This window comes from Oncorhynchus clarkii, chromosome 18 (genome assembly GCF_045791955.1).
Source record: "Oncorhynchus clarkii lewisi isolate Uvic-CL-2024 chromosome 18, UVic_Ocla_1.0, whole genome shotgun sequence".
Classification (NCBI taxonomy): Eukaryota; Metazoa; Chordata; class Actinopteri; order Salmoniformes; family Salmonidae; genus Oncorhynchus; species Oncorhynchus clarkii.
In genome coordinates, this window is record NC_092164.1 from 51,957,806 (window position 1) to 51,984,497 (window position 26,692).

Genomic DNA, 26,692 nt, shown 5'->3' on the forward strand with positions numbered 1-26,692 from the left:
TTTTCTCATAGTCTCTCATTGAAGTAAATTAGGATTAATCCGACTCATGAAATATTGTTTAGGCAAATCATCCTGTTGTGTACGATGATGCCATATGTTTGAGTCTACCTTTAAATGTATGAATAGGGCCAATGTCTTGAGGTTGAATGTCAGCTCTGCTCACTCAAACTCTAACTCCAGTCTCCTCTCTACTCATTCTATTTCTATGCAGGTCTACTTCAACATCACCATCGGTCTGCACTCCTGTCCTGACGATGATGATGATGACGTGGTCCAGGTCTTCGTCAGGCCCGTGGGTTACAATGAGTCATCCATCATCAAGGTTCACTCACGATGTCGCTGTCACTGTGGACCGGACTGGCATTGCCACGACGATACCACACATCAGTCAACGTGTGGTGAGGTCACCCCAGATACAGACCGTAATAATCAAGACATGAACAATCGGGACATGCACACACACACACCGGACCTAGACCCAGAGCACACACCCACACGCCCTCACACACACACACCGGACCTAGACCCAGAGCACACACCCACACGCTCTCACACACACATACCGGACCTAGACCCAGAGCACACACCCACACGCCCTCACACACACGTACCAGAGTGGTCACGGCAGTGTCGTGCAGAGGGATCGGGGGTGGACTGTAACGGTCGGGGAGTGTGTGTGTGTGGGAAGTGTGTGTGTGAGAGGAACAGTCTAGGAACAGTGTATGGACAGTACTGTCAGATGGACGACTACTCCTGCCCCTACCAACACGGACTACTGTGTGGAGGTAATACACACACACGTTGTGCACACACAGACACACACACACAATGTACATTTCACATCTTACGAGCTAAATCTTATTCACTTACTCACACTGTAACAGGTGGTAGACTACAATCTCTCTCTCTCCCTCTCTCCTTCAGGGCGAGGTATATGTGTGTCTGGTGATTGTGTATGTGAAGAGGGCTGGACAGGAGAGAGCTGCAGGTGCCCAGTCTCTACGGCAATCTGCCTGTCCGACAACGGGTTGCTATGCAGCGGGCGTGGCAGGTGTGTGTGTGGCAGATGTGTGTGTGACAACCATCAATATTCCGGAGCATTTTGTGAGAGATGTCCCACCTGCCACAGCTCCTGTCAGTCACACTGGTAAGGCTTCAGCTCAGCGGGCTAACACAGTTTGGTGCCGTGCATTCTGATGACCTGGGTTCATACGCGGTCGGTCCTGTCACGTCAACCACCCTGGTAATCATTCCCTCTCTCTCACTCTCTCTCTCTCTCTTCTCTCTTCTCGCTCTCTTTCTCTCTTCTCTTCTCTTCTCCTCTCTCTCTGTCTCTGTCTGTCTGTCTCTGTCTCTCTCTGTCTCTCTTTCTCTCTCTCTATCAGGAGGTGTATAGACTGTCACTTGTCTCACGGTCTGTCTCAGAGAGAGGCTGGGGAGTGCAACCATACCTGCATCCCATTAGTGGGTTACATCAATGACGTCACAGGTAGAATGGGGTCAGGGGTTATACCAGACAGAAGCACATACTCACACACAAACATGTCATTATGGTCTGCAAAAAAAATAACATGTAAACGACATTTGTTCAGTTCATTCTCTCTCTCTTTCTCTTGATCAAAGTTGATGGGATAAACATTCATTTTCTCTGTCTCTTTCTCTCTCTCTCTCTCTCTCTCTCTCTCTCTGCGTGTCTCTCTCTCTGTGTCTCACTCACTCTCTCTCTCTCTGTGTCTCTCTCTCCAGTCCTACTAGGCCAGGTATGGAGACAGTGTGTGTATAAGAAAGACAACTGTTACTATCGCTTCCACACTGCACTTGTCTCAGGAAATACTCTTCTACATTTCAACACACAACCTGGTGAGACACACACACGCACACACATACACACACTGTGTAAGTGCAAGTTGCAACAATTGCACCCCACCACCTCTAGAAACAGCACTATTCATTGTGTGTCCCACTCTCCCCTCTGTCTCTCTCCCCAATCTTCCACCCTCTCTCCCTGTCCCCGACCCCACATGCCTCCTCCACTCTCTCTCTCTTCTCCCGCCTCTCCCCCCTGTATTCCCGAACACTCCCACTCCCGGTTGCGGAAGCCAAGTTTCCATGGCAACAGTTATAAATGTCAGAGTAGAACTTTAGTCTCTTTGTCTGAGGATGAGCCCGATCTCTCTTTGTGTGTGTGTGTGTGTGTGTGTGTGTGTGTGTGTGTGTGTGTGTGTGTGTGAGGACAGTGGTACTTTGTAACTATTTCAGGGTCAAATGTTGGTGTGTTGGGTCTGTGTGTCCCTATATGCTACAATGGATAGAGATAAAGTACTCACAACTTTGTGTGTGTGTGTCTCCAGAGTGTGTATCCAGTAGGCGGTATGTGGGGACCTTCCTCAGTGTGTGTGTGTTGACGTTCCTCCCTGGCTTGGTGATGCTGGCTGTGCTGGTGCTGCTGCTGCACAGACGATCTTTGCCACAGGGTGGCGCCACTGATCAACAATACAACCCCACTGGCAAGGTAAGATTCTCCAATACCTTATCTTCACACAGAAACACACTTGTGTGCATGTTTCTAACTGCCTGTGCATGTTGTATCATTAGGATCTGTCACACGTCCCAAAGACCAATGAGAAGACGGTATCCTACAGGAGGGACCGCCCCCCGGGCCCTGACCGACCAATGGAGATGCATATCACCGTTCCCAAGATGCCCCTGGGCGAACCCTGGCAGTAAGGGGTCAGGGGTTAGAGGTCAACGGTTGAAGTGGGCCAATGCTGACCGGTACAGAAAAGCAGCAACTCTAATGTTATACTGCTTGAGAACCGGCACCTGTGAAATACAGGTGCAGTAAAATGACAGTGAGCAGGGCTACAGGAATCTTCTCTCAGTACACTTGCACTGGTTACAGGTTAGGGGAAGGATAGTAAATCATGAAAAACTGGACAGAGTAACACTCCAAACAGGAGTCTTGTTACTGATACTGTAATATTATGTGGCTTTATGGACTGGCAGCCATTGAAAGGTACTGAACATTGATCGATTTATCAATGCTAAATATTTATGCTTTTATTACAGAGAACACTACAAGTTTATTAGTTTACTTGATCTCTCTCTCTCTACTCAACCTGTGTGTCCTGTGTTAGCTTGCCACCTAGTGGTCAGTGGTGAAACAACATAACAGAATGGGATGAATGAATAATTGGATGAAGGAATGAATGAATGAATGAATGGTGACCTTGCACCAGCAGTAACGTGTGAATATGTGACACTCCACAATCATTACCTTTTTTTTTTACCTACCGCCAAATCTACTTGATTTCTTTATTTTATGTGCCTGGCATAACTGGAGTTTTGAGAGGACAGGTAGCCTCCAACGGTTGTTAATGTACAGTATCTAGATTTAATATTTGAAACAAGCATTCATTTAAAATTAGCATACTTGTGGAGAGACAGAGTAGAGATTTGCACTAGCATCGTTACGTAGCATGATAGGTCGTAGTGTTGTCAGACTACTGAGTGCTAATTGGCTCCTGAACTATTGGGAAGGCTGCTGATTGGCTCCTAAACTACTTTGAAGGCTCCTGATTGGATCCTGAACGTTCCATAATACACTTCTATCTACAACAATTCCAGTAAACAAAACTATGAATGATATTTAATAATGCATTTGTTGCATGTTCAGTTTTCTTTACATCTGATGTTTGATGTTTACAGCATTCATTAGCTGCTAATTTATTTAGTCCATAACACTAATATTATTATTTATTGTGATTTATTTCAAACAAAAAATGTTTATTGTAATTTTTGTATTCTATTTTTAATTAAAGGTACTGACTGCCTACAGGGCTGTAATATTACAGGACTGTAGCTCCATGTTAAATGAATCAGTAATTATAAAAATGATCTCTCTAACTGGCAGACTGCGGTCAAATACTTTCAAAAACTGGTATCACATTATTAGAATGGTACCCATTGTCTCACGTCAGAAAGCTTGACAACCTTGTCTGCATAGTTCATGGCCAGTCTGAAGACAATGAAGGGCACCTACTGCACATTTGGAAAGTATTCGGACCCCTTGACTGTTTCCACGTTTTGTTACGTTACAGCCTTATTCTAAAATGTATTAAATTATTTAATTTTCTCATCAATCTACACACAATACCCCATACTGACAAAGCAAAAACAGTTTAGAAATCTTTGCAAATTTATAAAAAAAACAGATATATCACATTTACATAAGTATTCAGACCCTTTACTCAGTACTTTGTTGAAGTACATTTAGTGGTGATTACAGTCTTCTTGGGTATGATGCTACAAGCTTGGTACACCTGTATTTGGGGAGTTTCTCCCATTCTTCTCTGCAGATCCTCACAAGCTGTATCAGGTTGGATGGGGAGCGTTGCTGCACAGCTATTTTCAGGTCTCTCCAGAGATGTTCAAGTCCGTGCTCAGGCTGAGCCTCTCAAGGATATTCAGAGACTTGTCCTGAAGCCACTCATGCGTTGTCTTGGCTGTGTGCTTAGGGTCGTTGTTCTGTTGGAAGCTGAACTTTCGCCCCAGTCTGAGGTCCTGAGCGCGCTGGAGCAGGTTTTCATCAAGGATCTCTGTGTACTTTTTTCCGTTCATCTTTCCCTCGATCCTGACTAGTCTCCCAGTCCCTGCCGCTGAAAAACATCCCCACAGCATGATGCTGCCACCACCATGTTTCACCGTAGGGATGGTGCAAGGTTTCCTCCAGACGTGATGCTTGGCATTCAGGACAAAGAGTTTAATCTTGGTTTCATTAGACCAGATAATCTTGTTTCTCATGGTCTGAGAGTCCTTTAGGTGCCTTTTGGTAAAGTTCAAGTGGGCTGTCATGTGCCTTTTATTGAGAAGTGGCTTCCGTCTGGCCACTCTATCATAAAGGCTTGATTGGTGGAGTGCTGCAGAGATGGTTGTCCTTCTGGAAGGTTTTCCCATCTCCACAGAGGAACTCTGGAGCTCTGTCAGAGTGACTATCGGGTTCTTGATCACCTCCCTGACCAAGGCCCTTTTTCCCCGATGGCTCAGTTTGGCCGGGCGGCCAGCTCTAGGAAGATTCTTGGTGGTTCCAAACATCTTCCATATAAGAATGATGGAAGCTACTGTGTTCTTGGGGACCTTCAATGCTGCAGAAATGTTTTGGTGCCCATCCCCAGATCTGTGCCTCGACACTATTCTGTCTCGGAGCTCTACGGACAATTCCTTCAATCTCATGGCTTGGTTTTTGCTCTGACATGCACTGTCAACTCTGGGACCTTATATAGACAGGTGTGTGCCTTTCTAAATCATGTCCAATCAATTGAATTTACCATAAGTGGACTCCAATCAAGATGAATCCATTTTAGAACAAGGCTGTAATGTAACAAATTGTGGGAAAAGGAAAGAGGTCTGAATGCTTTCTGAATGCTCTGTACATAAGGATTTCGTTACAGGTGCATAACCCACAAATAAGTCATCCATAAGCAGCGCTTACGTTTTTTTTACAAAATTCTTATGTCAAGTTGATAATTTCAGCACATCAGTCAGTTTGTGCGGTACAATGAAACTAATGCAATAGTCCCAAAAGTTCAAACTCAAAGCTAAATTAAAGCTCTAGCTATTTGACATGTATTTGACCTCAGACTGCTAACTGGGCATTGTGTTTGTATAATAAAAGCACGTTTGTGTATATTTTCTGTAAATGCATGTGATTAAGAGTTCCTGTAACATGAATGTTTTAATGAAATTATTATGTGTTAGATTTGAATTGATGTCTAACTCGTTCTGATTCTTTATAAACCTCAAGTGTGTTCACTCATTAGTAAATGTATCATAAGCTGAAGTGACTATCCATTCATTGAGTTTATTAGACAGTGCAATAGACATACAGCCACACCACACACCAATGCAATTGAAGACAGATGACCTAGTCATATTTCACTAAATAGAGTTGATGCACAAGAATAAAGCAGGAAAGCATGTGGTCTTTTCTATTCCTTCATGATTTGTGTGGTTTCTCCTTCCCCTCCAATCAACACACACACACACAGAGACACACACACACGCACCTCTGGCCTGCAGACTGCTTTCGTTGCCTAGCAACCCCCGAGAAGGGCGGGAACTGAGGAGGTTCGGCTTCCGAGGTAATTACAGAGTCCACACCAGCAGACATGTTTCTATGGCACCGCAGGTGTGTGTGTGAAGAGAGGTGGCAAAATTGAGCATTTTAAATAATCTCAGTGACCACCATCACAGGACCAGACTATGGTCACACTCGCAACACAACTGAGAGAAAGAGAGGGAAGAGAGATTGCCAAAGTTATCAGAGCAACTTCATAGCAAGAGGTCAGTGTTTACACTTTAGAAAATGACCCAACAGAACACACACGGTTGGGAGCAGAGCAGTGATAGAGACTGGTTTAGACTGATTTCAGCACTTTATTTAAAGTGTTATGCAGGCAAAGTCTTTTTTTCTCTTTTCACTTATTTAACCCCAGTCACACAACACATTTGTACAAAGTTGATTTAAAAATATCAATAAAATATCAATAATCAAGAACCTGCAGCCTTGGAGGCCAGATTTATCAATCATCATGGAGATCCCACAAACTGCTTAGAAAAACATTTTACAAATGAGATGTCACTAGAAAATATGAAAGAAAACTGGTTGTCACACAAAATATTACCGAAAACATCCACATCTGGTTGTTAATTCAACCATTTAATTTGCAAATCTTTTTTATGAACGTTTTGCTTTCATTTTATTTTTTTTTAAACATATTATGACGCGTTAAGAGTAGTAGAAATGACGGGCCGCAGTCATGACAACGACAGACGTAGCAAAATCAGTTTAGGATGAATGAAATAGAGAGAACAGCACTAAAAGGCAACATGCTGCACACACACCTCTGTTCAACGCGTACGATACACTCCAGCAAAAGGCAGATATTAAAATAGAACAGATAATCAATTAGCTGGACACAGTAATCATCTGGTTCAAAATGTACTGGGGGGGTTAAGAAAATAAAGAGCTAAAAGTACAATTCAAAACGTATGCACTGACACTAACATAGAGCAACATCACCAGACACTTGTAACAACCACATAGTAATAACATCCACCCTGCCACAACCCCTTCTCTCCATGCCTCACCCTTCCCCCCACTACATGTGTGTGTGTGTATGTGTGCGTGTGTGTGTAATACTGCTTGTTTTAAGGCGTTGTAGTACCAGGACTCACACACAGGGGGCTCTACCTTCACAATGCAGAGAAAGCAGCACCAACGTCAAATCACACGAACTCTACCACTGTTAATAGAGTATCTCTAATCACTTGAAATATCGTGAATATATATTATTTGACATATGTCTAATTACTGAAATGCATATTGTTTATATCTCAGACGTTGATACTTTATACAAGTTTAGGGTTCAGATACGATGATTGAGTCACATTACTGCCCTATTCTAAACTGGTTCTGGTACAAACAGCTGCTGCTCTGAGTATCAGTGGGAGCACCGTGTGTTTTGACATTAGTACTGCTTATTGACACTGTCTTACCCACCCACCAACCCCAGGAGAGCTACTTCTTAAAGGTGCACTCAGCAATATGGCATCATCAAGCAGGAAATCACCCCGCTGTGTATGATGTCATATTGCTGAGTGCACCTTTAACGCTGTGAGCTGACTGGCTGTTTCATACCAGGGAAACCTTTTCCTCTACTGTCATTAATGTAAACATGGTTTCACTAGGATTGTCTTATAGTATTGCTTTCACTAAACAGCCTGTTGCAGAAAGCTAGATTGTTTGTTTTATAGAAACGATTAATATTTCAAATGCAGAGCGTTTCTATAGGAATGCATCATTTATACATATGTTCTATGTGCTTTTTTCTGACCCTTTAGAGGTCTATTCCTCTTTTTCTGGTCTTTCTTCAGTAAGAGTTTATCAGACTGGTCTTTACCTGAACTATAGTCCTGTTGAACCGGGATACATCATCACACACTCTCAAACACACACACGTACGCACATACACACACCTGTCCCTGCTCCTCTCACCTGTCTGTCCTACAGTCTGGACCGTGCCACATATGTTTCTTCATCATAATCATCATTACAGTATTAGCAGAGGAACATCTTTGTGCATAGAGATACAATTGCTGTGTTTCAAATGGCACCCTAGCTATTTGGGACACAACCAATGTCTCTTCTTGATGTTTTACAACTCCAGGGTTCTGTCTTGTGCTAGTTTAATTAGCCTATCCAAAATGGCATTCTCCTCCCTACATAAACTACTCAGAAGGCTCTGGCCAAAAGTAGTGCACTATATAAGGGATAGGGTGCAAGTTTAGATTATAAATCTATATTATACCTTTTCCCCTGACCTCTGTTCTGTTATAAACACCATTCAACTAATTCATACCTTTAGTCTGTCGTTAGATTAATTCATTAGTTTAGATTCAGATTCCTCCCTCTGTTTATGTAATATTCAGTTCATCATATTTCTCTTCTTTTTGAAAACAACATTTAAAAAAAATAGACCACCTGACCTCCACAGCCACAGCATAACCATGGAGACCAACCAGGAATTTAGCTCTCCCTGCTTTATCCTAAACAGGAAGTGGTCACTACTCAAACTCCTCCTCTTCCTCCTCCTCCTCTTCTCCCTCCATTTGATTGGGCGAGGAGGCTGTTGGAGTGGCAGGGGCGGAGTCCTGGGAGAGTGTCTCCACAGTTACGATGCGAGGGGAGGAGCCTAAACCCTGGTTGGAATCTTCCATGTCTTCAGTGGTGATGATGGCGAGAGAAGCCCCCCCCTTCTTGTTCTGGTGGGTTTTGATGTGTTTGGAGAGATGGTCGCTACGCATGAAACGCTTACTGCACTCTGGACACTCAAACCTCTTCTCACCTGGAGGATGGGTACATCTGAATAAGAACAACATAGACACAGGACATATCTGTGTGTGCGTGTGTGAGAGAGAGTGTGTGTCTGTGTGTGGGTTTGGGAGTGCGTACCTGTGTGTGTCCGTCTGTGTCTCTGCAGTTCATCCGAGCGTGTGAACCTCTTGCCACAGAAGATCCAGTTGCAGACGAAGGGTCGTTCTCCTGTGTGCCAGCGGAGGTGAGCTCTCAGGTGACTGGTCTTACCTGGTAGATAGAATATTACTACAGATTGGTAATATGAAATTAATATTCTATATTTTATTGGTTCCATAGACTAGTACATCTCTATTTTATACAGTATTGACTGGTACATCTATTTTATACAGTATTGACGGGTAAAATCTCTATTTTATACAGTATTGACGGGTAAATCTCCATTTTATACAGTATTGACGGGTAAAATCTCTATTTTATACAGTATTGACTAGTAAATCTCTATTTTATACAGTATTGACTAGTAAATCTCTATTTTATACAGTATTGACTAGTAAATCTCTATTTTATACAGTATTGACCTGTAAATCTCTATTTTATACAGGATTTACTAGTAAATCTCTAATTCATACAGTATAGACTGGTCTTACCGTAGACCTTTCCACACTACAGACTGGTCTTACCGTAGACCTTTCCACAGTACAGACTGGTCTTACCGTAGACCTTTCCACAGCCCTCCATGTGACACACATGCTGCTTCTTCTTAGATGGGTCTCCACTGGTCCTGCAACACACACACACACACACAGTCAGAGAGAGAGACAGTGAGAGTGTGTGTGTGTGTGTGTGTGTGTGTAGTACCTCCCCTCTCCGTCCCTGCAGTTCGGACAGGAGCACGCCACCCTGCGAAGCCTCTTGCTGGGTGGTCCTTCCTGGTCCGACGAACTCTGGACAGAACCCATCTGGTCTGGGCTTAGCGACGACCCCGCCACGTTACCCATGGTTACCTTTACTGGGGACGACTGGACCTTAACCCCGCCCTCCTGACCCTGCGGCTGACCTGGTGGTAGAATAGACTATTTTTATTTATTGGGTAATTAAATCATTAAAAATGATTTAGGAAAAAAACAAAGGCAAGAGGCGTATTTCAATTATGGTACAGTAGAGTAGAATATCATTATGGTACAGTAGAGTAGAATATCATTATGGTACAGTAGAATATCATTATGGTACAGTAGAATATCATTATGGTACAGTAGAATATCATTATGGTACAGTAGAATATCATTATGGTACAGTAGAGTAGAATATCATTATGGTACAGTAGAGTAGAATATCATTATGGTACAGTAGAATATCATTATGGTACAGTAGAATATCATTATGGTACAGTAGAATATCATTATGGTAGAGTAGAATACCATTAGGGTACAGTAGAGTATCATTATGGTACAGTAGAGTAGAATATCATTATGGTACAGTAGAATATCATTATGGTACAGTAGAGTAGAATATCATTATGGTACAGTAGAATATCATTATGGTACAGTAGAGTAGAATATCATTATGGTACAGTAGAATATCATTATGGTACAGTAGAGTAGAATATCATTATGGTACAGTAGAATATCATTATGGTACAGTAGAGTAGAATATCATTATGGTACAGTAGAGTAGAATATCATTATGGTACAGTAGAATATCATTATGGTACAGTAGAGTAGAATATCATTATGGTGCAGTAGAGTAGAATATCATTATGGTACAGTAGAATATCATTATGGTACAGTAGAATATCATTATGGTACAGTAGAATATCATTATGGTACAGTAGAGTAGAATATCATTATGGTACAGTAGAGTAGAATATCATTATGGTACAGTAGAATATCATTATGGTACAGTAGAGTAGAATATCATTATGGTACAGTAGAATATCATTATGGTACAGCATAATATCATTATGGTACAGTAGAGTAGAATATCATTATGGTACATTAGAATATCATTATGGTACAGTAGAATATAATTATGGTACAGTAGAGTAGAATATCATTATGGTACAGTAGAATATCATTATGGTACAGTACAGTAGAATATCATTATGGTACAGTAGAGTAGAATACCATTATGGTACAGTACAGTAGAATATCATTATGGTACAGTAGAGTAGAATACCATTATGGTACAGTAGAGTAGAATATCGTACAGTAGAATATCATTATGGTACAGTAGAGTAGAATATAATTATGGTATAGTATAATATCATTATGGTACAGTATAATATCATTATGGTACAGTATAATATAATTATGGTACAGTAGAATATCATTATGGTACAGTAGAATATCATTATGGTGCAGTAGAATATCATTATGGTACAGTACAGTAGAATATCATTATGGTACAGTACAGTAGAATATCATTATGGTACAGTAGAGTAGAATACCATTATGGTACAGTAGAGTAGGATTTCATTATGGTACAGTAGAGTAGAATATCATTATGGTACAGTAGAATATCATTATGGTACAGTACAGTAGAATATCATTATGGTACAGTATAATATCATTATGGTACAGTATAATATAATTATGGTACAGTAGAATATCATTATGGTACAGTAGAATATCATTATGGTGCAGTAGAATATCATTATGGTACAGTACAGTAGAATATCATTATGGTACAGTACAGTAGAATATCATTATGGTACAGTAGAGTAGAATACCATTATGGTACAGTAGAGTAGGATATCATTATGGTACAGTACAGTAGAATATCATTATGGTACAGTACAGTAGAATATCATTATGGTACAGTAGAGTAGAATACCATTATGGTACAGTAGAGTAGGATATCATTATGGTACAGTAGAGTAGAATATCATTATGGTACAGTAGAATATCATTATGGTACAGTACAGTAGAATATCATTATGGTACAGTAGAGTAGAATACCATTATGGTAGAGTACAGTAGAATATCGTACAGTACAGTAGAATATCATTATGGTACAGTACAGTAGAATACCATTATGGTACAGTACAGTAGAATATCGTACAGTACAGTAGAATATCATTATGGTACAGTAGAATATCGTACAGTACAGTAGAATATCATTATGGTACAGTATAATATCATTATGGTACAGTACAGTAGAATATCATTATGGTACAGTAGAATATCGTACAGTACAGTAGAATATCATTATGGTACAGTCGAATATCGTACAGTACAGTAGAATATCATTATGGTACAGTAGAGTATAATTTGTAGCACTGCTCCCACCGCCCCCAGAAACTAAACAAATATACATTTGGAGAACAACACACACTGCCCCTCTCTCTCTCTGTTCTCACCCTGTAGTCCAGTGATGGTGAGGGGTACCCCCTGCATTTGTACCCCAGCGGTGCCCAGTCCAGCGATGTTGACCGTCTGCACTCCCGACCCAGGGTTGATCTGAGCTGCACTCAGCGTCAGGGGAGCCCCCCCCAGCTGCACAAAGCCCCCTCCTCCCACAGCCCCTCCGCCCACAGGGGCCAGGGTCAGCTGCTGAGGCACAGACATCCCCCCAGGGAGCTGCAGAGTCTGCCATGTGATCTGGCCCGACGAGGAGAGGGTTGGGGTCCGGATCAGAACCTGGAGGAATCAATTCATTTTAAGAAGGCTATGAATCAGTGACATTCAATTGAAATCAATACAACACACAATAAAATCATAGAGGTTGGAAGAAATGTCCACTATATATACAAAAGTATGTGGACACCCCTTTAAGTTAGCAGATTTGGCAATTTCAGCCACACCCGTTGCTGACAGGTGTATAAAATCAAGCACACAGCCATTCAATCTCCATTTAACAAACATTGACAGTAGAATGGCCTTACTGAAAAGCTCAGTGACTTTAAAAGAGGCACTGTAATAGGATGCCACCTTTACAACAAGTCAGTTCATCAAATTTCTGCCCCAGTCAACTGTAAGTGCTGTTATAGCGAAGTGGAAACGTCTAGGAGCAACAACAACTCAGCCGCGAAGTGGTAGGCCACACAAGCTCACAGAACGGGACCACCAAGTGCTGAAGCGCTTAGCACGTAAAAATTGCCTGTCCTCGGTTGCAACACTCACTACCGAGTTCCAAACTGCCTCTGGGAGCAATGTCAGCACAATAACTGTTCGTTGAATGGGTTTCCATGGCTGAGCAGCCGCACACAAGCCTAAGATCACCGTGCGCCATGCCAAGTGTCGGCTGGAGTGGTGTAAAGCTCGCCGACAGTGGACTCTGGAGCAGTGGAAACGCGTTCTCTGGAGTGATGAATCATGATTCACCATCTGGCAGTCCGACGGACGAATCTGGGTTTGGCAGATGCCAACAGAACGCTACCTGCTGAATGCATAGTGCCAACTGTAAAGTTTGGTAGAGGAATAATGGTCTGGGGCTGTTTTTCATGGTTCGGGTTAGGCCCCTTATTTTCAGTGAAGGGAAATCTTAACGCTATAGCATACAATGACATTCTAGATAATTCTTTGCTTCCAACTTTGTGGCAACAGTTTGGGGAAGGCAGCAGAAAGCAGCTAGCTACCTGTTGGTTCTGGAAGGCTTGTATGGGCTGTAGGGTCCCGCCTGGTCCTAACTGAAAGGTTTGGATCTGATGCGGCTGGCCTTGGATCTGGTGGAAACAAACAGCTCACAAACTTTCTGCGGATGTACTGTGTGTGTGTGTGTGTGTCTGTGTGTGTGTGTGTGTGTTACCTGGTTCTGTGGCTGGATTTGGATCTGCTGCAACACCTGGTTGCCCATCTGGACAATGATGATAATAACAACATATAATATAATTTATTATAGTATAATACCATATCATAAGGTAAAAGCAGCTAAGTAGAACCCACCTGTCCCACGATGACCTGCTGGATGGTCCCTGGAGGATCTGATTGGCCCTGTAGTCCGTTGGCCTGGCTCTAGACATGTCAATCAACCAACCAACCAACCAATTAATTAATCAACAATCAATCAATACATCCTTCTATTTCATGAATGTTAAGTCCCAAAAACACGCAATCACGTACCATCTGTGAGTTCTGTGAGTCCTGCTCGCTGGGTTGGTTCTGTGAGTCTCTCTCCGCCCCTCCGTCCGACCCGGCTACAGAACTCAGCTGTGTTCCGTCCGACAATGCTCCATCGCACCCGGCAACAGTTGTTATGGTACCCCCAGATGACCCGGTAGCTGCCCCGGACACCGCCGCCGTTGTTGTCACCAGCTGGTTACTGTTAGCTACGGTAAAGCTGCCGTCGGCTGCTTGGATAAGCTGCACGGCTCCGCCCCCCGCTAAATTATTCATGACCGGCAGGGCGAGGGTCATACCGCCGATGTTTATGGGTACTGTAGTCATTACCTGGGTCTGGGAGCCCTGTAAGGTCTGCATCTGTAGCGGGAAGGATTGGGCTGGACGAAGCTGCAACGTCTGATTGGCTGAGCCAGTGAGGATGGCCTGCTGGTTGGCCGGTTGTAGGATGGCCTGGGTCTGGGATTGGTTCTGGGTTTGGATCAGCTGGACCTGCTCTGGTAGACCGCCCTGGGCCGAACTGAATAGAATAGAAACACTTTATCTATTGTCATCTGTAAAAAGTAAATTGTACCACTTTTAAATCACCCAAACCTCCTGTCTAACCTCTAACATGCAGACTACCGGTCTGACCTTTAAAACAGCTGTCACTTACCTGATCTGGATGTGCTGCCCCCCCAGGGATGCAGTCTGGGGGCTGATGTGGATCTGTTGGCCGTCTGACGTCTGCAGGTGGGGGATCACCTGGTATTGGACCCCACCCCCCGACGAAGGCATATTTTGGACCTGGAGAGACAAACAATAACCTTCCTTAAAAAAATAGTGACATTAGGTGGGCATGTTCTGAACCTGGACACAGACACAGAATACTATACGGTATATAGTACTCCACTCTCCATGTCTAAGAAAAATACATTTATAGGTTATAGGACCAGAATTTCCACATGACTGCACCCCTCCAGTCAACTTTCCATTACACACACACACACACACACACACACACACACACACACACACACACACACACACACACACACACACACACACACACACACACACACACACACACACACACACACACACACACACACACACACACACACCTGGATGATCTGGAACTGCTGCTGCTGCGGCTGCTGATTGGCTGCTATGGTTTTAGTCCCGCCCACTGCCTTCACCTTACGGCCTGCCGGAGCACTGTCATTGGCGGAAGTGGTGGCCAGCGTTACGGCGACAGGTTGATTGGCAGTGTCATTGGCCATTTGGGGAGCGGTAGTGATGATCTGCCAGCCATTACCAGTGAACTGGGCAGGAACCAGTTCTAACTGCTGCTGAACCAGAGTCTGATTACCTGCTGCGTCTACAACTATATGACCCTGGATCTGCCCACCCTGCAACTGCAAATAAATATACATAAACAATAAATAAACATGTACTAGAATAGGAACCGGAGTCTGGTTCCTGGCTCAATCTATGTGTTTCTGGATCTGGAAGTACAATCAACACACAGTACACTGAAAGTCTGCAGATATATACCGTGTTATAAGCATTACGAGCCTTTATAATGGCCATGTAGTGTATGTACCATGTTATAAAGCATGTATGAGTCTTTATAATGTCTTATTGTTTCAGAACTTACATTACCAACATTGTAACAACTATAACAGTAACAAGAACATTAATACATATATATCAATACATATATATATAATTAGTATTGATGGCTACCTGTATTTGACCAGCTTGCAACTGGACCTGTCCTTCCACTCCTCCCTGACCTCCTATCTTACTGCAGGTCGCAGCCAGTAGGGCTAGGGGAGACGGCTGGGAATCCTAGAGAGCGAGAGAATACACACACAGGCAGATAGGGGAATTCAAGCATAGAAAACACACAGAGACAACATGCATATAGACACAGAGAGAGAGAGACACACAGAGACAACATGCATATAGACAGAGAGAGATACAGAGATTGAGAGAGACAAAGGGAGAAGAGAGAGAGAGAGACAACATGCATACAGACAGAGAGCGATGACGGAAAGAGAGAGAGAGACACACACAGAGAGACAACATACAGAGACCGAGAGAGAGAGCAGTAGTCACGAAGGAACTACACTCTTAGAAAAAAACGGGTTCTTCGGCTGTCCCTATAGGATAACCCTTTTTGGTTCCAGGTATAACCCTTTTTGGTTCCAGGTAGAACCTTTTGTGGAAAGGGTTCTACATGGAACCCAAAATGGTTATACCTGGAACCAAAAGGATTTTACCTGGAACCCAAAAAAGTGTTATTAAAAGGGTTATCCTATGGGGACAGCCAAAGAACCCTTCTAGGTTCTAGATAGCATCTTTTGTTCTAGGAGTGTAGGTCGCATGCACATATTTAATATCATCCACACACACACACCTCTAAAGCTACCTGTATAGACAGCTAGTGTTTTTTTTGCACAGAGGCTACATGACAGTCTATATCAACACTAGAATCAAACATGCCTTCAGAAACCCTGTCAGAACACATGCTATGGAAATGCTATGAAAATATTAAATAAATATGTTTTATTATACTGCAAAAACCTCATCTCATAGACATGGAGCCAAAGACAAGTCCATTATTGGTGTTGATAGACATAATGCAATCCTCTGAACATGGTTTCTAGACAGAACCAGGAAGTGGTGTGTACCAGTCTACCTGTGATCCAGAACGTTTGCCTTTCTTGCCTGGTTTCCCTCCTTCTGATCCCGACACTTCCTTCTTCTGATCTGAGGACCATCGATCAAACAATACTTGATCAATAATCAATAGACTGGAGGACTGAATGATTAGTGATCACATTTATCAATAACACAGTGGGTACACGGCGACTACCTGATAAAAATAGGCTATAAAGATGTCAATATTTCCCTGCACATGGCTTTATAACATTGTAGTGGCACCATATGGTTCAACTACTGGCGAAAAGGCATACACGTTGATCAGAACCCGATTAGAGACTAATACATCTAAACAGATCGGTTATGGAAACGTGTTGCCTCTGTTTTAGGAATACGCTATTCTTTATCATCAAACAGTTTTTGCATATCTGTCAGGCTGTATGCAAAGAAAGCGAGGGGGAAAGAAAAGAGGGATAGAGGGGTGGAGACGGAGATGAGAGGGGAGGGTACCTACCACTCATAACGCATTCATAAACCAGAGAGGAGAGGCTAGGGGAGAAAGGCCGGCTAAAGCACCGGGTAAGGACGTCCTTTTTTCTCCGCGAATAGCTCGAGCTGGGCTGTGTCGTCGCTCCGGTTAGCACCTAAACCACCCACTCGGCAGGAAGGGCGGTACAAAACTCGAGCGACAATCAAACCTCCCGTGATAACGGGAAATGGTCCCGTTTCCGCGCCCGACGCCTCTCAAAACCAACCGAAAACACCCTTTAACGACCGACGCGCGTTAATTCCATTAACGGAAAAATCGACTGGAAAAATGTATTCTAATTCAAGTTAGTAATGTGTCCGCGGTAGGCCCACCCACTTTCATTTACCCATCAGACCAACACCCCTCGCCCTCTCTCCTCTCTTTCTGTCGCTGTTGTTTCTGCCGCTAGGTACAACAAGCCTTTCCAACGATCTTCATGCAAAAATCCCCCTCATCAATACCACTATTTTATGGCTGTTTTTATAGTTGGATTTTAGAATTGCAGCTGGACAGATAGCTGTGGCTTTTTGTGGGCGGTGCGCTCCTCCCACATATTCAGGACTCGGTCTGCGAGGGTTGAGATGGGAGTTGTATTTAGCGAAGCCTCGCCTTCGAAATGTGTTGTGGCAACGGGGACTTCATCTCCCAGTCTGCCTTGCGGTCAGCTGTACGCTGGTACGGCGTAGAGTCAAGGTAGGGTGAGAAGCAGAGACTGTGTGATGTGGGGGTTGGGCAAGAGGAGAGGTGTGAACGTTCTGTTCTCTTTTTTAATCATGAGGGCCAGTCTCTCCTTTCCTCCTCCACTTTTTTTGATGAAGGTTGGCCTCTCGCTGCCTTCTGCTTTCTCTCCCTTTCTATCACAGGGGTGAGTCTGTCTCGCTCCCTCTATTATATGGTCAGTGTATCTCCCGTTCTCACCGTCGAATAAGGGACACTCGCTCACTGTATATTATAAGGGATACTCTCTCGCTGCCCCTCTCCCTCCGTTTGTATATTTGTCTGTATATTATAAGGACCAGAGACTAGCCCTTATGCTATACAGCAGGGCTGCCCAACCCTCTTCCTAGAGATCTACTGTTCTGTAGGTTTTCAGTCCAACCCTAATTTAGCATATCTGATTCAGCTAGTTAAGGTCTTGTTGAGCAGCTAATTAGTAGAATCAGGTGTGTTAAATGAAGGTTGGACTGAAAACCCACAGGACTGTAGCTCTCTGGGAAGAGGGTTGGGCAGCCCTGCTATATAGAGACCAGCCCTTATAACAGACAGCCTCTCTGTCTACTGTATATTATACCGAACAAAAATATAAACATGACATGTAAAGTGTTGGTTCCATGTTTCATGAGCTGAAATAAAAGATCCCCAAAATGTTCCATACACACAGAAAGCTTATTTCTTTCAAATGTTGTGCACAAATTTGTTTACAACCCTGACAGTGAGCATTTCTCATTTGCCAAGATAATTCACCCACTTGAAACATGTGGCATATCAAGAAGCTGATTAAACAGCATGATCATTACACAGGTGCACCTTGTGCTTGGGACAATAAAAGGCCACTCTAAAATGTGCAGTTGTGTCACACAACACAATGACACAGATGTCTCAAGTTGAGGGAGCGTACAATTGGAATCCTGACTGCAAGAATATCCACCAGATCGGTTGCCAGAGAATTGAATGTTAATTTCTCTACCATAACCTGCCTCCAATGTTGTTTTAGGGAATTTGTCAGTAGGTCCAACTGGCCTCACAACCACAGACCACGTGTAACCAAGCCAGCCCAGGACCTCCACATCCGGCTTCTTCACCTGCGTGATCTCCCTGAGACCAGCCACCTGGACACCTGATGAAACAGAGGATTATTTGGGTCTGTAATAAGGCCCCTTTGTGAGGAAAAACTAATTCTGATTGGCTGGGCCTGGCTCCCCAGTCAGTGAGCCTATGCGCTCCCAAGCCCACCCATGGCTGTGCCCCTGCCCATTCATGTGAAATCCATAGATTAGGGCCCAATGAATGTATTCAAATTGATTGATTCCCTTATATGAACTAACTCAGTAAAACTGTTGAAATTAAGATGAATGCTCTGAATAGGAGCGTCTGCTAAATGACTAAAATGGTCTCCACTGATCTACCAAAAGTTACACGCACACTCATCCACGTTTTAACCCGACACACACGGAAGGCACCTGGTTGTTAGCCGTGGTCATGAGTACCTCAGGACTCAACAATTGACCCCAAGCCCAATTTAGATTCTTCCCCTTTTCTCCTGAAATGTGTTCACTAACCCAAGCCTTTCCACCGATCTTCATGCAAAAACACCCCTCATCAATACCACTATTTTATGGCTATTTTTATAGTTGAATTTTAGAATTGCAGCTGGAGACAGCTATCCGTGTCGTTTGGTGGGCAGTGCGCTCCTCCCACATATTCAGGACTCTGTCTGCGAGGGTTGAGGGGAATAAATCTACACACATTCCAAACTGCTACTACAGCCACTGTGACAGACACCAACTAGTAAACATTGAACTTCAGTTCTTTATTTCAGATTCAACTAACGTACAGTGTCCACTTTCAGAAGCAGTCTTAAAACTAACTCCATATAGAAGGAAAAAAAACATTAAAACAGTGTAGTAAACAATACACTATACATCCCATAGGCCCAATTGTATTGGCTATGGTCTATAATCAAGGGAATATGTTCTGTTCCTTTCAGTAAAAGGTAAACCATGTCTTACTACTAGGGATGCAGAGGTAAAATAGGTGTAAACTCAAACTATGCTAATTTAGCATAATAATCGGTGCGTAAACATTATTCCCCAAATTAAAAAGGTATTGAATTTAACAGTGGTTGTCTGTACCCTCTGACCCATCCAAGGTCTAATAAAAAGTTCAACTCCACTGCCTGACTGCTGTTGCATAAAAATATGATTTCAGAATTGGGCTGCCTGTGTAAACACAGTCTTGGAACCACAGATATCCATCTAGACCGGTGTTGCTCAATCTTTTTAGTTGCAGGGATCCACAAGTTATGGTTTTCCTGGGTCATATTCAGTGGTGTACACCGTAGCAAAATATTTTGCAACAATAAATGGTAATTACATGTTCTTACTGGAAAATGTCAGGTACTACCTCCTGTTTCAAAACATTGTCTCCCTACTGAACATGACTGTGATTAAATAGGGTGTTAAAGGGACATGGCAGTCATTGAGGAACACTGTTCTAGACCATCTAGAGATCCAAAATCCTGGACTCGAGTGAACTGTGGCAGTACTAAAGCAGAACAATTCTGTGTGTCAGTATGACCACGTCCTAATGATCTCTCCTTCTGCCCAAAGTGTGCACTTGTTCACTTCCATCCATTGATTTGTAAGGAAATGACTGGTATAAGAAATATGGTGGAAACTCCCTTTAGCCCATGCCTCTGCAAATCCAATGCTTTGTGGGAAGTAGTGAAGAGTGTAAACTTCAGGAGAAAGGAGAGATTGAGACACACCCTCTGTCTGCTGGGTCTCTCCCTCTGGGCCACCAGGGTGTAATTGTCTGTCCTGACCAACAGGGGAGCTGTCTGCTTGTCTGGTCTTGTATCTAGGCTCGAAGATCTTTTTGGATGCTGTGGAGAAAGAAAAGTAGACATTTTTTAATTAAAACAACATTTATTAGCTCAAACACAGCCAAATTAAAAAACACACACACTACCTACCCAGTGGTAAAGTACTTAAATAAAAAATACTTTAAAGTACTACTTAAGTCGTTTTTGGGGGTAACTCTATTACATTCCTAAAGAAAATAATGAACTTTATTTTTTTACTCCATAAATTTTCACTGACACCCAGTGGTGGAAAAAGTATCCAACTGTCATACTTGAGTAAAAGTAAAGATACCTTAATAGAAAATGACTCCAGTAGAAGTGAAAGTCACCCAGTAAAATACTACTTCAGTAAAAGTATTTGGTTAAATATACATCTTAAACTCCTAATATTAAGCAAACCAGACGGCACCATTTTATTTACAGATGTAGTGTGCATCTGGCTCTAACACTCAGACATAATTTACAAAACGTGTGCGTTTAGCAAGTCCGCCAGATCAGAGGCAGTAGGGAGGACCAGGGATGTTCTCTAGATACAGTAAGTGCCTGAATTGAACCATTTTCCTGTCCTGCTAAGCATTCACAATGTAACAGGTAGCCTACTTAAAAAGAGTAGCCTTCTGTCAGGGAAAATGTATGGAGTAAAAAGTTCATTATTTTCTTTAGGAATGTAACGAAGTAAAAGTTGTCCATAAAAACTACATAAGTAGTACTTTCAAGTATTATTTTTACACCACTGGACACCCAAAAGTACTCATTACACTTTGAATGCTTAGCAAGACAGGAAAATGGTCCAATTCACACACTTATCAAGATAACATCCCTTGTCATCTCTACTGCCTCTAATCTGGAGGACTCACTAAACACAAATGCTTTTTTGTACATGATGTCCAAGTGTTTGAGTGTGTCCCTGGCTACTCCAAAATAAAAAACACAAAAATCGTACCATCTGGTAAGGACTTTGAAATTATTTATACTCTTACTTTTGATACTTAAATATATTAAAAACCAAATACTTTGACTCAAGTAGTATTTTACTGGGTGTCTTTCACTTGAGTCATTTTCTATCGGGACTTTTCCACAAGTATGAAAACTGGGTACTTTTTCCACCACTGCACCTACCTCTCCAGGTAATCTTGGACATTGCTGTGGCCCTTGTGTTGAGCCAAATGGACGAGTTGTCCTGTTGCACAACGTCCTTCTCTTCGTCGACACAGACTGCAGTTACAGATACCTCTACAAAGAGGACACTCCCAGTCCTAGAGAGAGAGAAAAACACATGGATTTAATGATAAAACAACATTTTTGGTGTACTGATGAGGTCGAGGTCAAGGGCTGTGTGTACTAACTGGATCCAGCAGGGCAGAGCGTACGTCCTCTCCGTAGCGGTTCCTCAAACAGGGCCCACAAAACTGACCTTTGCCCCCTGAACATACTCCGCTACGACACACCGTCTTGGTGTCCAGAGTCTTCTGTCTACACTGATGACAAGTGCTGCCCTGGAACACACACACACCAGTTCCATCTCTATCACAGGACAGATGGATAGACAGCAGAACTGAGCAGCTGATGAAAATAGACAATTATAAAAGCCTTGCTGTGTGTGTGTCTCTCTTACGTGGTCCTTGTCCAGTATCTTGTCTTTGGCGCCTTCCGCCACGTTGTCCAGCTCTTCCTCCGTGATCTCATCGACTGATCTCACATGTGTAATCTTCCTCCTCTTCCCGCTGCTCGCCCTCCTCTTCTTCCCACTTCTTCTCAGCTCATCATCCACCTGGCCACACACAGACACACATCATCTACCTGTTCAATCACAATGATCAAGAGTTACCTGTGTAAAGAATGTGTGTGTGAACAAGCATATGTAAGTCATGTGTGCCCTTGTGTACCTCCAGTAGTTTCCTGACACAGACAGTCCTCACAGATTTGTTGTTATGTGAGGGGGAGGTAGTCCGCTCCTCCACCCCAAACTTCTCTGGCGGTCTGGCCGCACGCGATGGGTTCCTCCTCTCGCCCCCCTCATGCACACCTCGTCTACGAGGGGTCGGCTTCTCACTCACACGCCTCTTCTTCTGGAACACAACACCCACAATGCCCCAGTGAGAACTACAACACCCAGAAGTCAGGAGTCACCTGAGAAAGTCTGCGTGTTTCAGGAGATCAGTTTGAAGAAGACAAGCTGCAGTGCTGCCTATCTTTGGGAAGCAAAGTGATTTACAGATTCCGCCAGTCCAACTGTGGTAAGTTCATCTGAAACATGCACAATATGAACCAATTCCATTAGCCCAAGTCAAGTGTGTAGTGTACTAACTCACCATGGTAGAGGGGGGAAGTTCAGCCATGTTGGTCAGGTCAGCAAACAGCTTGGCCAACTGAAGGACAACAATAATAACACAGGATGAGAAAACCCTTCTAATATACACAATAATAACAAGAGAGAAAGTAGATAGCAGGGTTGTATTCAGTAGTGTAACCGCCTACACAACCCTGGTCAGTGGTTATGTACCATGGCCTTGTTCTCCTGGATGTTCTTGGCTCGTTTATTTAGAACTGGAGACTCAACCTCCTCCTCTTTTTTTAGAGGCTGTTTCTGACCCCGTGTCACCATCCCACGGGACACCTGAGACACACCCCTTTTCAGATGCTCCTTTTCATTGGTTGTCCTCTTCGGAGTGGCGGTAGTGATTGGCTGGGGTTTCTTTGGTGCCTCCCCTTTCTTGGCAGAGAGTCTTTTGGTGGGAAACCTGAAGCAGAGTATTCAACTGTATTCAAAAAGCAGTGGATCATAGTGAATAGGGTGCCATTTGAGACACATACACACAGTTGAACACTCGTACACTCACCTAAAGGCAACACAGAGACTCCTCCTTGTGTGTGTCTCTGGCTCCTCCCCCTCGGAGTAGAAACCTGTGTCTTCTTCACTCTCCTCCGCTACGCACTGGAGCGACCGAAAACAGGAGAGAAGAGTCATGGTACAACCAAGCATCCCCATACACACATACCACTGGAGAGAACAGTAGAAAAGAGATGCCATGTTAGGTCTCAATACCATCCTGCTTCTGAACCCTCTGTTCTCTTCCTCACCAAAGCCCGCAAACCCCTCCCCCTCACTGTCTGAATGGCTGAACAGACTTACCAACTCTGCGGTCACAAACTTTGACCTGAAACGCACGGCCTGAAAAGCGAGAGAGAAAGATGGATGGATTATTTAAATCGCTAACTGTAGCAGAATTAAGTCAACCAGGATTGTAGTGTGTGTGTGGTAAAGATTGGCAGCTACTCACTGGCTTCCTAGAGTCCTCAGAGGCAAGGCTGTCCCTGCTGTCGTCTGATTCACTGTCACTAGGCACTGACATTGCAAAACCCAGGAAGTCCTCATCGTCACTGGGACTTTCAAAGATGGCCGACAGGGCCCTGGGGGTCTGAAGGACAGACAACAGATTAAAGCCAAAGATAGTTGTATAACTAACTCTGCTATTTGCCCCTATTCATCTGTGTTAAAGCTACACTAATATATAATACCCTTTTCACACTGTCCTTTCCAGAAAGTAGTCTATGGTGGAGGTGTAACGGGTTCAGTAATGAGTCAAAGAGTTGGCCACTAACAAAAATGTAAAGAGACCAAATGCATTCCTATTACACGTCTCAAACTTGGGGTGGCAGGGTAGCCTAGTTTTATTTGTTTATTTATTTCACCTTTATTTAACCAGGTAGGCTAGTTGAGAACAAGTTCTCATTTGCAACTGCGACCTGGCCAAGATAAGGCATAGCAGTGTGAACAGACAACACAGAGTTACACATGGAGTAAACAATTAACAAGTCAATAACACAGTAGAAAAAAGGGGAGTCTATATATACATTGTGTGCAAAAGGCATGAGAAGGTAGGCAAATAATTACAATTATGCAGATTAACACTGGAGTGATAAATGATCAGATGGTTATGTACAGGTAGAGATATTGGTGTGCAAAAGAGCAGAAAAATAAATAAATAAAAACAGTATGGGGATGAGGTAGGTGAAAATGGGTGGGCTATTTACCAATAGACTATGTACAGCTGCAGCGATCGGTTAGCTGCTCAGATAGCAGATGTTTGAAGTTGGTGAGGGAGATAAGTCTCCAACTTCAGCGATTTTTGCAATTCGTTCCAGTCACAGGCAGCAGAGAACTGGAACGAAAGGCGGCCAAATGAGGTGTTGGCTTTAGGGATGATCAGTGAGATACACCTGCTGGAGCGCGTGCTACGGATGGGTGTTGCCATCGTAACCAGTGAACTGAGATAAGGCGGAGCTTTACCTAGCATGGACTTGTAGTGGTTAGAGCGTTGGACTAGTTGCAAGTTCAAACCCCCGACCTGACAAGGTACAAATCTGTCGTTCTGCCCCTGAACAGGCCCCTAATAGAGCGTTGGACTAGTAACCGGAAGGTTGCAAGTTCAAACCCCCGACCTGACAAGGTACAAATCTGTCGTTCTGCCCCTGAACAGGCAGTTAACCCACTAGGCCGTCATTGAAAATAATAATTTGTTCTTAACTCACTTGCCTAGTTAAATAAAAAGGTAAAAATAAATAAATATTAAAATAATACAGCACTGATTTCTATGATAGGCTGTAGATATAAATTAAATTTACCTTATAAAATAAGGACCTGGACATTTTATGACTAGGCTTTTCCTTTAGTGGAGTAAAGCCAAAGGGCCTTATAAAGGACTCCGGACTGAGGTGGGTATAATTTGTGGAACGTTCCAACAAAAACGTCGTAAATAACAAGGCTGCCAACAAACAACGCATACAGAGTTGTACAGTGGCAGAATAAAGATACCGGGTAGGGCGTGGACTATTTCACTAAGTTTTTCACTCCCAACGTTTATTCCGAAAAATGTCTGTCCTCACTCTGGTAGCCTATGGACAAACATTAAGAATAAGCTACGTGGTGCGTTGATGCCTATTCGGCAGCTAGTTAGCTAGGTAAATTGATGTTACTTTGTATGCAACCTTGTACTTTACGAAGTGTTTGGAACAGAACAAACTTGGACTGTACTGTAGGCTAAACAGCCCAGCGTAAAACCCCAAACCAGCAAGCAATGCAGATGCACAGTGGCTAGGAAAACTCATTAGAAACCTAGAGGAAACAGGCTCTGAGGGGTGGCCAGTCCTCTTCTGGCTGTACCGTGTGGAGATATAAAAACTGCAACTGTTAAACCTCACTTACCTTTGATGATAACGGCATTTTAACTCGTTTGGGAGACAAATGTTCCTTCTCTCAAAGTTCACATACAGTTCACACAACAGAGAATGAATGGTAAAAAAACAAACACGAGTTCATGTACTTGTCTCTAAAGTCAGGTGTGCAGTCGAGTTTTGAATTTCGTTCAAATATGTTTTCAAACTTGATTTTGTGAGCCCAGAATACTTTTGCTGTATGTAGAAGTCGTTATACGACGGCCGTGAGAGTGAATTGATTTTTTAATATCATTATTACAATGAGTTTCTGCTCGGAGTTACTCTCCTTCTCCCCCGGATACATAATGGAACAGCCCGAGTCCCGCCCTCTCCCCAGTTTCGCGGCAAAAATACCATGTAGGTGTGGCAGAATCTCACTGTCCCGAGAAATGAGTTTTCAAGGTTCTGTGCTTTAAAATCCAACTACTGTACTGCAGTGACTGCAACAGAGAGGTAATAGCAAAGTTGCATCTGGAAACATTTGGCGCCTACATGTTTAGGATTTTCCTACATTAAGACAAAATTGAACAAATCTATATTCAGAAAGTATTCAGACCCCTTGACTTTTCCCACAATTTTCCTTGTTCTAAATTGATAACAAAAATAAATCTGCAATCTACACACAATACCCTACAATGACTAAGTGAAAACAGGTTTTTAGAAATGTTTGCATATTTCAAAAAAATATAAAACAGAAATACCTTATTTACATAACTATTCAGACCCTTTGCTATGAGACTCGAAATTGAACTCATGTGCATCATGTTTCCATTGATTAT

The 26,692-nt window shown here is 43.1% G+C and overlaps 3 protein-coding genes across 6 annotated transcripts in view; 1 reads left to right on the forward strand and 2 right to left on the reverse strand.

Annotated features, from left to right (window-relative positions):
• The window catches only part of LOC139373670 (integrin, beta 8), a 19,548-nt gene extending 13,709 nt beyond the window's left edge, over nt 1-5,839 (forward strand). Inside the window, exons 11-16 of the mRNA XM_071114502.1 lie at nt 212-785; nt 925-1,147; nt 1,386-1,489; nt 1,747-1,860; nt 2,352-2,512; nt 2,596-5,839. Of these exons, the coding sequence (XP_070970603.1) occupies nt 212-785; nt 925-1,147; nt 1,386-1,489; nt 1,747-1,860; nt 2,352-2,512; nt 2,596-2,727 (1,308 nt within the window). The 3' untranslated portion in view covers nt 2,728-5,839. The remainder of the gene's footprint in view (nt 1-211; nt 786-924; nt 1,148-1,385; nt 1,490-1,746; nt 1,861-2,351; nt 2,513-2,595) is intronic.
• A 576-nt stretch (nt 5,840-6,415) lies between these two features.
• On the reverse strand, nt 6,416-17,682 carry LOC139373671 (sp4 transcription factor). 2 transcript variants are annotated; one of them, XM_071114503.1, is made up of 14 exons: nt 17,099-17,682; nt 16,622-16,692; nt 15,664-15,768; nt 15,039-15,332; nt 14,591-14,721; nt 13,939-14,455; nt 13,762-13,830; nt 13,625-13,672; nt 13,455-13,541; nt 12,237-12,516; nt 9,737-9,935; nt 9,592-9,659; nt 9,014-9,145; nt 6,416-8,906 (listed from the first exon to the last, which is right to left on the reverse strand). In XM_071114503.1, exons 1-14 carry the CDS (start codon nt 17,103-17,105, stop codon nt 8,626-8,628), a joined length of 2,289 nt encoding a protein of 762 aa, XP_070970604.1. In that variant the 5' UTR covers nt 17,106-17,682; the 3' UTR covers nt 6,416-8,625. The 2 variants fall into 2 exon arrangements, with proteins under 2 accessions (XP_070970604.1, XP_070970605.1); XM_071114504.1 differs by having other exon boundaries at nt 6,422-8,923; nt 17,099-17,660.
• Nucleotides 17,683-18,875: 1,193 nt separating this feature from the next.
• On the reverse strand, nt 18,876-25,975 carry LOC139372711 (cell division cycle associated 7b). 3 transcript variants are annotated; one of them, XR_011627474.1, is made up of 12 exons: nt 25,903-25,975; nt 23,978-24,115; nt 23,830-23,868; nt 23,537-23,631; nt 23,200-23,437; nt 23,009-23,065; nt 22,583-22,765; nt 22,312-22,467; nt 22,043-22,192; nt 21,816-21,952; nt 20,601-20,717; nt 18,876-18,950 (listed from the first exon to the last, which is right to left on the reverse strand). XR_011627474.1 is itself a non-coding variant. In XM_071112504.1 (11 exons), exons 1-11 carry the CDS (start codon nt 25,918-25,920, stop codon nt 20,693-20,695), a joined length of 1,233 nt encoding a protein of 410 aa, XP_070968605.1. In that variant the 5' UTR covers nt 25,921-25,975; the 3' UTR covers nt 19,677-20,692. The 3 variants fall into 3 exon arrangements, 2 of the variants coding, with proteins under 2 accessions (XP_070968605.1, XP_070968604.1); XM_071112504.1 differs by lacking the exon at nt 18,876-18,950 and having other exon boundaries at nt 19,677-20,717; nt 22,583-22,762; XM_071112503.1 differs by lacking the exon at nt 18,876-18,950 and having other exon boundaries at nt 19,677-20,717.
• Nucleotides 25,976-26,692: the final 717 nt, after the last annotated feature.

What these genes read in the sequence shown, in the direction of transcription:
- LOC139372711 (XM_071112503.1), bottom strand. An exon ending in GTGTCAGGAAACTACTGGAG is followed by an intron (nt 22,468 to 22,582) that starts GTACACAAGGGC and finishes GTGTGTGGCCAG; the next exon opens with GTGGATGATGAGCTGAGAAG. An exon ending in AGATACTGGACAAGGACCAC is followed by an intron (nt 22,193 to 22,311) that starts GTAAGAGAGACA and finishes TGTGTGTTCCAG; the next exon opens with GGCAGCACTTGTCATCAGTG.
- LOC139373671 (XM_071114503.1), bottom strand. An exon ending in AAATCCAGCCACAGAACCAG is followed by an intron (nt 13,542 to 13,624) that starts GTAACACACACA and finishes TGTTTCCACCAG; the next exon opens with ATCCAAGGCCAGCCGCATCA. An exon ending in GGGCTGTGGAAAGGTCTACG is followed by an intron (nt 9,146 to 9,591) that starts GTAAGACCAGTC and finishes TCTATCTACCAG; the next exon opens with GTAAGACCAGTCACCTGAGA.